Below are 12,666 nucleotides of genomic sequence, written 5' to 3'. Positions count from 1 at the left end.
AACTGCTCTCTTCAAGTCCAAATCCCCTAAGCAAATTTCAGAAGTTTGCAGCTATTCAGTGTTAACCAAGGTAGGCAAGGATGCCATATCACAGAACAACCAGTGCCTTCTCTGTAAGGTTGCAAAATAAGGCTAAGATCTCATTTCAACAACAAATCATTTAACTGCCATGTTGTGGAAGAAGGGAACACAAAAGCAGTCACATATGTCTGATAATAGGAGTTAAACTCTTTATTCCATTCAGAGGCATCTGGCAAGTGAAGCTGCATTGGGGGCACATTACAGAGGAGAAATGATCAATACTTTTGTGAATACTGAAGTCATTTACAGAATCACTTCCTACCTATTTCCAAGTACTCCAAATTACCAAGTCTCAATTGAAAGTAAAAGACATGATTTTACCATTCTAAAGCCTAGAAGTTTAAGAAAAATTACAATATTTAAACCAGCAGATGTAAATGCAGCACTTATTTTGCAAAATAAAACTGTTATGGAAAACAAGTCAATCTTTCCCCAATATTAAGAAAAGGATATTGAATTCAGACAACAAAAATTCACACTATGACCTTCTCTCAATTCTTCAGTAAATGTAAATTCATTGTAAGAAAAGTCTCCTAAAGATTAGGTTAAGTACTGTCCAAAATAGAAAAGAAACTTTCATTTTTCCCTTCTGCTAAACTACAACAAAGATTTGTGGTTTTTAAACCAATTAGTAAAGAAAAGATCCAGTAAAAAAAAGAGAGAGAGATCATTTTTCAAAAGTTATCTAACCTGTACAACAACGATCTTTGGGAAAATGATCTATTCTATGAAGAAATGCCTCTATTTTAATATCAATCTAAGAGGTAGATCAACAAAATGGTGAAACAAACTTTTTTTGTTTTTGCTAATTGTGCCCCTCAAATCAGTGCAGCGTAACAGTTCCAATCCTCTCATGCACAGAAACATCACAAACAAAAGGGTCCGAGGTAATAGCAAGGCTCGTGTACACGGGCAGGCGCGTACGCACACAGCAGTCTTTATGCACCATGTGTTGCCACATTGTTAAAACTGAGGTAGACTGAAGTTTATTGTAGAAACTCGAATGCATATTACCACAATCATGATTCAAATTACATTCTGAAATTAAAAATAAAAATAAATTTGGTAAATTTCCTGCGATCCCTGCCTTTTGATAAGTTTTCTTCCTCCTTTTTGTGGTCAGTTGCAGAATGTGCATAAATCTTGCTGTTATCTTATTTCATTAGCCAAGCCTGAGGTTGTATTCTTTTTATTTTATTTTATTTTTAAAAAACCTTCGAAGTGGCTTAGTGTGGCCCTTAGTAGCGGCTGGATATGTAAACTTAGCCTTTCAATACCTTTAAATGAGATCAAACAGCGTTCGATTCCTCCTCCTCCCCCCACCCAATATTATGGTAACTGAAAACGGTATGGAGCTATCTGCTGGAGGCGCAGAGAATCCACACCTCTGAACTGCTCCAGCAGATGAAGAATCCTACCAAACTGAAGATGAAGCTTGCTCTCTGAAACAGAACCGGCAAAGTACAAATGGGCTGCAAATGTTTAGGTGTAGCGTTAGTAGGTAGGTTGTGATGGTCAAAGGCACAAAGGGTTCATGCATTCAATCAAGTACAAAAAGAAAAAAAAGTCCAGTCTCCAAAAGACCTTCTAAAATTTACCCCCAAGCCCCAACCTCTTGCCATCACTTCCTTGTTCTGTTCCCAACAAAAGTACCATCAAAAACTTTTTCATCCCATCGTAAAAGAAAAAATAATGGCATTGCTGCTATCAGAATGTTGGCATTTGTTTAAGTATCGTTTGAACATTCACTGATTCCCTACCCACCCCCACCCTAAATGATTGTGTTGACACCCTCAGATATAATCAAAGACTCTATTTTTCCATCTCACTCCTGTCAGCCAGCAGTTAGAAGCAATCTACTATATTTCTTTCCCTTCCCCCGCTCAATAAACTCTGTAGTGCTCCTGACTATTGGCTGATCAAATTTTTCTTTTTTTAAAAAAATAAAATGCTTAAGAACTATTAGCTTTATAAAGTATACAAAATACCAAAAAGGAAAAAAAAGGAAAAAAGAAGAAGCAAAAAAGGAACAATTTCTTATTTGAGGTATTAAATGCCTGAGGTAGTTTAGTAAAATGCATATTTATCTTTTCATGCCCTGGCCAACACCAATGAACACTTCCCTTAGTTTATACATGGCAGTGTTATGTAAAAATGCAACCAAATGTTTAAAAGAAATGCCACTTGGTTAACATTGGGAGTAACACGTAACCTCGTTGTCAATGCCCTTGTTCCAAACCCCGCCCTCCCTCCCCAAATCCCACCCTCCAATTGTCTTTTCTTCTTTTACAAATGGACCTAGAAGAGCAATGCCTTTTCTTGTTAAATCAGTGAACTCAAAAGAGAAAGCTTCATTAAACCAAGTTCTAAAATTGCTGGGGAATAGCAAGAACAATAAAAGAAGGCTAACAAGTTTATGTTAAACTGTGAGGAATAGAACAAAAGGGAAGTGAAGGGGTCCTTAAGTTTAAAGCTGGGTTTCAAAAGTAAGAGAGCCTAAAGAATACATTCTCAGAGACAGCATGCCAACTGTGGCCTGGTCCTCAAACAAGTGACTGGCTTTGTGAAACATCTGCATATCATTCCAACAGGTGCCCAGAACCTGTCCGTTACAGTCTCTCTCTTTGGTCTGGCATCTGTCTCCGAAGGGTCTTTTCCTAAACCTTTATTTCCGTCTCTGCTGTGGCTGTCCACTTTGCGCGGTCTTTTGTTGCTGCTGCTGCCTTCTTACCTGAGCCAGAATTTCCTGAATTTTTCGCTGGGCAAGCTGCAGGGAGTTAACAAAATTCCAACCGTCACCTGTCATGTTAGGTTAACTTTTGTACCGCTTGCTTTCTCATCTCTTTCTCTCCCCCCCCCCAATTATGTTATTCAAATGCATTTGTGACTGTAAATGCCTTCAAAATAAAGAAGACTGCAATTATAAATGTGCACAGCAGATAGCACATTTGGTCCCTGAAAAATGCTGCTACAATGATTAAACCATTAAAATGTTCTCTCTCAACAGCAAATTAAATATACCAGTACATATATAAAACCAGCCACATAAAAATCATTAACTTACACAGAACCAAATGTGTAAAAAGGACTTTTTTTTGCTCACCAAAAGACAGGAAGCGAGGGGACAGGTAAGAATCCCACAATTTAAAAAAATGCAGTATTTACTGATAGTTGAACTAGTAACAATATTTCCCCCTTGTTTTCTTGTCAGGACTACAAAGGTAATGGTGAAATTTCAATGGGTTCAAGGGGAAATTTCATGCCAGCTCATTTTTAACTAAATTTCTATTCTCGTCTTTGGGGTACATCACTGAAAAAAATGAAGGTCTCTGTTTACACCTACCTGGCATGCATAGAAATGGCCAGTAATTTTCACAACCACCTGATCATTTTCATCTGGTGTCTGGTCACGAGGAACTACAACTTCGGCACTTGTCAAATTCTGAAGCTCATTTACCTGTGTAAAACAAATCGTACAATCACTGCACTGCTGTACCATGTTTTATAACATAAATTGGGGTTGTTGTTTTTTTAAAAAAGTAATTGGTTTATTAGTCAACTTTTTGTCAGCTACTTGCCGTTTTGCCTCCTTTACCAATAACTCTACCAGCAGCATAGGACGGCACTTTTATATGAGCTTCAAGTTTCACTTCTTCCTTAGGTCCAAAGAAATTTTCTTCCTTAAGTTTCCCATAGATTCTTCCTTGGGCCTTTAAAATAAAATATATGCCAATCAAATCAGTCTGCCACTAAATTCAGCCCTACATACCAACCCCATGAAGCTACAGAAAAGATTACGTTTCCTTTCTAATTCCATGTTATCAGCAATAGGCATAATGGTAGAAACAAATCTGAAGATTATGTTCAAAAAAATTAAATTACAGTTTTGATAAATTCATACAATCATTTTACATTTTGGCACCTGACACAAATGACATCAGGATGAGAATGTACAAGCTTCTGGTGGTGACTAGAAGAGGGCAGAAGTAACTATTAGGAGAAAGAAAACGAAAACCCCTAAACCATACCAGGAGCATTGAATTTGCAGTTATGGAAGAACAGTGCAGAGAGGCATGGAAGCCCTATTTCTGCGAATGAGCACTTTGAACTGAGGACTGCAAATAACACTACCATGATTTTGCTGATTGGCTGCATTTAAAACAGTCGCCACATAGTTTCTTCTACCTACATTTAAAAATGTTAACAGGTATACATATGCTTTTATGCTTAACATGATGGCAGAAAGTGAGGAGGAATTAAAGAACCTTTTAATGAGGGTGAAAGAGGAGAGTGCAAAATATGGTCTGGAGCTCAACATCAAAAAAACAAAGATCATGGCCACTGGTGCCATCACCTGGCAAATAGAAGGGGAAGAAATGGAGGCAGTGAGAGATTTTACTTTCTTGGGCTCCATGATCACTGCAGATGGTGACAGCAGTCATAAAATTAAAAGACGCCTGCTTCTTAGGAGAAAAGCAATGACAAACCTAGACAGCATCTTAAGAAGCAGAGACATCACCTTGCCGACAAAGGTCCGTATAGTTAAAGCTATGGTTTTCCCACTAGTGATGTATGGAAGTGAGAGCTGGACCATAAAGAAGGCTGATTGCAGAAGGATTGATGCTTTTGAATTATGGTGCTGGAGGAGACTCTTGAGAGTCCCATGGACTGCAAGAAGATCAAACCTATCAATTCTTATGGAAATCAGCCCTGAGTGCTCACTGGAAGGACAGATCCTGAAGCTGAGGCTCCAATACTTTGGCCACCTCATGAGAAGAGAAGACTCCCTAGAAAAGACCCTGATGTTGGGAAAGATAGAGGGCACAAGGAGAAGGGGACGACAGAGGACGAGACGGTTGGACAGTGTTCTCAAAGCTACCAACATGAGTTAGACCAAGCTGCGGGAGGCAGTGGAAGACAGGAGTGCCTGGTGTGCTCTGGTCCATGGGGTCACGAAGAGTCGGACACGACTAAATAACAAATGGAACATCACACATAAGCAACTTACTCAATTAACAAGGCAGAAGGATTTTCACCTTCTCTTGACTATGCATGTTTTGTCTTAAAACTATGAATGAAAGTCAAGATAGCACAAGAGCCAGATAGTTGCTGAACACTATACCTTGAACTGTGCCTCTGGTGGTCCAGTGATTATCACCATTCTCAGCTTTGCATCTGGTCCTTCGGCAGGTGCAATCTAGAAAAGAAGTGACAGATTAGGAACTTCTTGGATGCCCTCTCCTCACTACTCAATGAGATGAATAATAGGGTGGTGTTGTTTTTAAATGAAAACCACCACCATCTTGCTGTTCCAGTACAAATGCACTGGCAACATTAAGCATGGATATTAGTGTTAATGTTTTCCTACAAATTGTGAACCCTTATATGAGGGTACAAATCCACTGGTGATTGCTTTTAAAAAGGGAAATAATGTGCTCTTGATGTCAGTCAATCTTACTACTCCATCCATGTATTTGTGATTATAGGCTAAGCCATACCACTTTCCTAAAAAAAGGAGCTGGATAAAGCTGAGAGATGAGATCATAGAAAATTTCAGTAGTGCCAGCAGAACTGGGGGGTGGAGCAGGAAGAGAGAGACAGGGAGAATGATGTATGAAGAGGTAAGATCACTAGTCAGATACACTGTATGACACAATCACTGAAAAAATCCTTTGAACAGTAACAGAGAAAAATTCTAACCAATAACCTCTTATCCCCACTTCAAAACAAGAAAGGTGAATGCAAGTCCTACCCACATACCCTCTGCTATGTTGGATCAACCATCAAGGCATACTCAGAATTGTTGATAATGAACTGTATTTATAGCACAATCCTATACTTGCCCATACAAAAGTAAACTCCACTGATTTCAACAAGGCTTACACCCAGGTAATAAGGGTTGCAGCCTTAATTCTAGAGAGTGGATTTTCCAAACTGTAATCACCTCACAGGCGAACTATACGCTCCTCTTATTTTGAACTAAAAACATTTGAAGCAACATGAGAAGCACAACAGTTAAATTGCTTTCATGTTTGTTAACTAAAATCTCATTTTCAGCTCTGTACATTATGGCAAAATAAGCTTCAGTTAAAAATCATGGCCCAAAGGTCTAAACCATCTCAAAGAACAAAAAGTCAAGCCCACCAAGGCGGCAGGGGTTTTTTTTTTACAGCTTATATTTCACCCCTCAAAGAACTTCTAGAAACATGTTTGCAATTATCTTGTCTCTGAAGCAGAGAGTACCATTTACTGCTTTACAGTCAAAGCAGGGTGTCTAAGGTAGACGCAGGAACAGAGCAAGCTTGCAGAAACTTGCTGACAGTTACAAAGATTGGGGATATTCGAAGTTGATCAGTTTAATATTACCTTAATAGATGCACCTGCAAAACGAGAAAGTTGTTTGATGTGTTGCCCCTGCTTGCCAATAATGGCACCCACTGCCAAGGCTGGGATGAACAGATGAACAGTCTCAGACTCTGGCTGTTGCTGGAATAGGTAAGTGGGGGGAAAGGTCAGGCAATGAACCATCTGAACGGGAGCAATCAAGTTGTAGTTGCCAACTGAAAGCAAACAGATACGCCTTACTTCCAACCACCATGTGTGGCTGAGTAGCTGTTTTCTAACAACGAAGAAATTCATTCTAATTGAAAGATTAAATGCACCAGATTTCTAAATATGCAACTCTAGATTTTTGTGTTTTAAGAACTACTCACAAGAGGTTTGGAACAAACATAATGTAGCAAAAAAACTGCATTACATGATCAGCGGCAAACTTTAAGGTTACAACCAGATGTCAAGGAAATAAACTACTATCTGACTTTTAGAAGACTTCTGAAAGCAGCCCTATATAGGAAAGTTTTTAATGTCTGATATTTTACTCTGTTTGATGTTTAAATTTATTGGAAGCTGCCCAGAGTAGCTGGGGCAACCCTGTCAGTAGGGTGGTGTATAAATAAAAATGTTTTATTATTACCAAGGAAGTCTCTTGCGTGCAGCACCTGGATTCTCTTGGCAGCAATCCCATAACATTAAAAAAGGACTTTAACTTCATTGTTATATATCTGTCTAACTATTGTTTTGTTTAGCCGTTTAGTCGTGTCCGACTCTTCGTGACCCCATGGACTGATTTATAAAGAATAACTGGTTGATTAAGGTGTTCTGCTATTTAATACACAATGAATTACAATATCTGACATACTGGGTTGACATCTTTCTGTTAATACACAATTCGATTATTAGCTCTATTGAAAAGCCATATGTAGCACAAAACAAATTGTTTTTTCAGTCATTTATTTTAAGAGATATCCCTCTGCACTCAGTTACTATGTCTAATACATCCTGAAGTAATCTTATAAAATGAGTTCATTATCTTTACTGAAGTCAGATTATGCAGATGTATTATGCTTCAGCTATATTTAAAAACAGAAAACCAAAGCACACAAAGAAAATCCAGGGAACAAAACCAAACACAAACTTCTTGGTGGTGACAGAACTTAGAGCACTAGTGTAGGCTCTGATTCATGTATTGAAAGAAGCACAAACAATATTGCAAGTAAAAACATATAAAATAATCAGTTATGTTAAGCATAGCTAAAACAATTTCACAATTTGTTAGCTCCAAAGGTTCCTGTGGAGGAATAAAAGCTTTGAATCAAACACCACACGTTTCCCTGTCATATATGTCGCCATATGCATACTTATGCACTAGTAGAAACTCTCTGGCCTAAGCTGCTCCAATAGCCAATTCTGATGGTGAGTGCCAATAGGAGTGGAGCAAAAACGAGACAACTGCTGGGGGCGGGGGAGAAGAACTATCACAATAGGCCCAGACCACCCATTAATAGCTCAGCTTGTTTGATATCATGTGATGTTGATTGTCATTGTAAAAGAACAGCTCCTGAAGAGATTACAGTGCCGACTAGGATGCCTTCCAGGACATGCAAATTTCTAGATGCCTAAGCCACAGTTAATATTTGTCTGCACAGCATTTTGAGTGGCAACGTGAACACTGTCCTGAAAATCACTCTTCTTTTGAGTGACCATTTGTGCCCCCAGGGTGATCTCTGGGTTAACATTTCTCAGAGGTTTTCAGGATGGTGGTGGCTTTCCTTAAAAATACCTTCTAGGGCTGAGATGGGGATGGTTTATATTTAAACAAGATGGGGCATTTGTATCTCCTCTTTTTAAAGAAAAATATCACACACCATTTCCTTCCAAGCCTCTGCAATGTACTCCACTTCCAGGATTCCAGGTCCAGAATTTCCATGGAATCATGACCCGGAAGTGGAATGTGGTTTGGAGGGAGCTGGCATGCAACACTTTTTTAAGCTGGGGGGCGGGAAAAAGCTTCCTCCCTTGTCTTAGTAATTACTAGGGCAAGCTACACCCAATACCTCAAAACTTTGGAAAAATTTCCCCTTTCCGCCTCTTTTTTGGCACATTTCTATTTTGTCCCTCATTCCCATGAATGGACAAAATCAGGTACGCTGAAAATATCTGCATAGTTCTAGACAACATCTTTAGATGGCTCCCTCTTCTGCCTCGCTCCAGTTTTCTTCTTTTCTTAAATGTGCCTGTCATCTTTTGGCAAGCTCACTAGAACACAGTCTAGCTGGAACCTGCCTCTTATGTCAAAGGCAGAAGTTGTTTTGGGAGTGAGCACTGAGACTTTGCCTCCTATGGTATGAAATTGGAGACTCCCTTTCCAGCCCAGAGGACAGGCCCTCTTCCCATGCCGGTTGCTGTCCTCCCATCAAAGCAACTTTAGAAAGGATGTCTTTGGGGAATAAACCTAATGCCCCAATTAGCTTCTCCTCTGTACTGCCAATGATGCTAGCAGTTCCATCCCTTTCTGTTACCTCACACCACCATGTAGTGTGCTCTAATGTAACTTTTGATATGTTTTAATTATTTCACTGTACACCAACAACAGATGCAGGGAAGAACACAGGGCTTCTCAATGCATCGTTTATCTTCCCTCCTCTATTATAGAATCCATGTTGCTGTTGCATTAACGTTTCAATTAAGTGGCCTAAAAAATAAATATGTTGCTCTTATATTGAATTTTCTTGTTTCTAGTGTATTTTGGATTATGTAAGCTGAAGGTTGGAACGGCTATGCCCTAAAAGGCAGCCTATAAACATGAATGTGCTATTTATAAAAATATTAGTATATCGCTATATCATAAAGCTATATAAAAGTGGTTTACAACAGTAAAACATAAAACTACAGTAAAAGTTTAAAACAACTCAAAAATAAATATCAGTAAACCACGGTGGTAGGATGTACTCTTAATTGCCTGCAATGGCATGACAGAATAGAAAAGTTTTCAGCAGGCATTTGAAAGTTGGCACAGAAGGCATCTGCTGAATCTCTATTGGCAGAGTATTTCACAGGACTGGGCTGATGACATTAAAGGCTCGGTTTCTCATTATCAAATGAACCTCACCAAGTCGGGGAAAGACCACTGACACTCCTGCAGATGATCTCAGTGATCCAGCTGGGATATCAGGGTTCTGGCAGTCCCTGAGCTACCCTGGTCCTAAGTTTATCAGAGCTTTGTAAATTAATACAGGAAGTTTCAACAATTGTGTCACATTTTCTTGACCAGAAGCTGCCATCAGCAATCTGGTTGTTGCATTCTGCACCAGCTGGAACTTACAAACCAGCCCCACATAGAGTGCATTAAAGTAATCCAGCCTTCAGATTACCAACACCTGGACTAAAGTGGTCAGGCTGGTGGTATGAAGCTGGTAAAAGGCACTGCTAGCCAAAGAGGACCCTGAGGCCTCTAGGGAGAAAGATGTACCCAGGAGTACCAAAAAGTGATGCACTTGTTCCTTCAGAGGGAATGCAGCCCCATTCACAAGGGGCAGATTGCCAATTTCCCAAACATGCAAATGTGTCAATGCTGTCCAAAGACTTGGCTAATTCTGTTAATGGTGTTTCAGTTATTCACTTCCCCTTACTACTCCCTCTTATGTTGAATTTACACATTACTTAATACATTGCACACTAGAGGGATGTGCAGTCCTGTACCACTTGCCTTGCTTAACAAGATGTATAGGGAAAGGAATCACATAGACCAACCTCAGGATTCAACACTAATGGCTGGGTATGCCCTTATCATGCAAAAATACAAAAGGTGAGTCACCTACATATGATGTCTGTTACAATAATTTTCATTCCTTCTTGTTTGTATGCTGCTCAATGGAATCTTGCAGAGGTCCCCGTGGACCATTCAACAGGCTGCAGGTCTTGCCATGATCTACTATCATGTCTTTCTTCAGGTGGTTTAGCATCTCATGCACACGTGCAGCTGGAGCCGCGCACGAGTGGAGCACAAGCCCAAGAAGGAGGAAAGCCGGTTCGTCACACGTTGCCACTAAGCCAGTGGCGGGGAGTTTCACAGGCCACGACTCAACAGACCCCTTCGTAGCTCCGCCGCCATGGCCCCCCTCCCACTTTGATTTTCGGGCACCTTATTTGTCTACCTTAACCATTCCAAAACTCAGACGGGCCTTCACACTGGCCAGACTAAATATGTTACCCTCGGCTGTTCTTGAGGGTAGATATCAAGGAACTTCATTCGAGAACCGGCTCTGCCCCTGTGGAGCTGGCTGCGTGGAGACTGTGTCACACGTCCTCTTGTCTTGCTCCCTATATAAAGATCTCAGGGACGAGACCATCGCGCCGCTCCTGTCTGCTATCCCGGGCCACTCTTGCGAAGCCAAGCTGTTCTCACTCCTGGCCGACCAGAACGGCTCGACAACAGAGAAGGTTGCCAAATTTGTCGAGAGAGCAATGAGATTGAGAGCTGCTACCTGAGTGACATTAGCGTCGTCGCCCAGATTCCTCTCCTAGGATTTTACTATTATTATCGTTATGTTTCGCTACTATTATTTTGTCGTCCCCTAAAATGCATTTTATATAATTGACTTTTTAGTTTTATTCTTTGTGTGTTGTATTGTTGTTTTATTGCTATGGCCGATGGCTGATGCAAATAAAGATTCTTATCTATCAATGGAATCTTGGATCAGAACACACGGTGAGGTACAACCTAACTCCCTGTTACATTCTAATTATAAGCCCAATTCTCACCTATAGGTACCAGTGATTCAAAACATGAAGAGCTATAACCAAGTGCCTGCAATAAAGGAAGATATATAATTACCCCAAATGGAGGATATGAAGAGGCAGCAGCAGCTGAAGCAACACCTACTGTGGGAGGTGGTATCCCTGAAGAAGAAGGTGGGAAGAGACCCAAGGCATTCAGATTTAATCCTGGAATTAAATGTGCTTGAAGCTGCAATGATACAGGAGATGATTAGCCACTCCCTCTTAATAATGTGCTCTTGTTCAAATTTCAAAATGTTTTAACTTAGAGACATTCAACCTGGCAAACAACAAGTGTCAAAATCCTGTATCATTTTTTAAATGTTCAACGTGAAGTAGGACAGATGTCACTATTCTGCTAGAAGCAATTGTACTTTGACTCTATGAACCACTGTGTTAGCCAAAAAAGAGGTTTAAATAAAATGCACCTTATGGTGCTATGGCAGTATTGCAAGTCAGATTAAGCAATCAGCGTGAAATGCATGCAGCATGGCCAATAACAAACTCATATTCGTTCAACAAATGTAATGAAACATTTTCCAGAAGCACCCTACAACAGGGATGGGGAAATGGTGACCCCATACTGTTGGACTCTGACACTCATAAACCCAAGCAAATGCAGCAAATGGCCAGGGATGATGGGTTTGATGTGTGTGTACTGAACTAGACTGGTTTTTCATCTGAAGGGACAAACATATGCATCAGTCTCTCTCTATGAAGCTGATGGTTGGGCACCAGTCTTCCCCTGCATGCTTTCCTCCACTGAAGTAAAAAAGATACAATATATTTATTGGGAGGAAATCAAATAAATGACTAACTTACCCACCTCCCAACCCCCAAATTAGAAATCAACTTACATTCATAGCAGCTATATCATTTTCATACGACTCCCTGATTTTCTTCATTATTTCTTCCTCAGCCTTGGCACATGTTTCAATACTGCCTTTAACTGTAATGGTCCTTTCTGGATTATAGAGTGTCAAGTCCTGTAATCTACAAAGCAGAAAGCAGTCAACTGCTATGCATGTAATGGTTTGTATTTAAAGCTGAAACAGAAAGTAATTATACCTTGAAAACTTCAGAAATGCACTCTGTGGAATGTGCATGACCTAATTATCCTCGCTGCTGAAACCCCAGGGAGAGGTAGTCCCTGAAACTGTTGCTTGTATACTGAAGTACTGTTTTTGGGGGACAGGAAGCGGGTGGGTGTGGGGGATTCCCTGGTCCTGAATGGGGTAACTGTGCCCCTGAAGGACCAGGTGCGCAGCCTGGGAGCCATTTTGGACTCACAGCTGTCCATGGAGGCGCAGGTTAACTCTGTGTCCAGGGCAGCTGTCTACCAGCTCCACCTGGTACGCAGGCTGAGACCCTACCTGCCCACAGACTGTCTTGCCAGTGGTGCATGCTCTGGTTATCTCCCGCTTGGACTACTGCAACGCGCTCTACGTGGGGCTACCTTTGAAGGTGACC

At 40.5% G+C, this 12,666-nt stretch overlaps 1 protein-coding gene across 4 annotated transcripts in view; it reads right to left on the bottom strand.

Annotated features, from left to right (window-relative positions):
- Positions 1-213: 213 nt before the first annotated feature.
- Positions 214-12,666, bottom strand: part of IGF2BP3 (insulin like growth factor 2 mRNA binding protein 3) — an 80,081-nt gene continuing 67,628 nt past the window's right edge. For 3 of the 4 annotated variants that reach the window (XM_081164616.1, XM_081164617.1, XM_081164618.1), the window contains 7 exons: positions 12,054-12,189; positions 11,255-11,386; positions 6,448-6,567; positions 5,204-5,278; positions 3,660-3,791; positions 3,425-3,538; positions 214-2,848 (listed from right to left, as the gene is read on the bottom strand). In XM_081164616.1, the coding sequence (XP_081020742.1) occupies positions 2,747-2,848; positions 3,425-3,538; positions 3,660-3,791; positions 5,204-5,278; positions 6,448-6,567; positions 11,255-11,386; positions 12,054-12,189 (811 nt within the window). In that variant the 3' untranslated portion in view covers positions 214-2,746. The remainder of the gene's footprint in view (positions 2,849-3,424; positions 3,539-3,659; positions 3,792-5,203; positions 5,279-6,447; positions 6,568-11,254; positions 11,387-12,053; positions 12,190-12,666) is intronic. The other variant, XM_081164619.1, reaches the window with a different exon arrangement.

This window comes from Podarcis bocagei, assembly GCF_964188305.1.
Source record: "Podarcis bocagei genome assembly, chromosome: 12".
NCBI classification, from domain to species: Eukaryota; Metazoa; Chordata; class Lepidosauria; order Squamata; family Lacertidae; genus Podarcis; species Podarcis bocagei.
The sequence above is the reverse complement of the archived record's forward strand: the minus strand, read 5'-3'. Positions and strand labels throughout refer to the sequence as shown.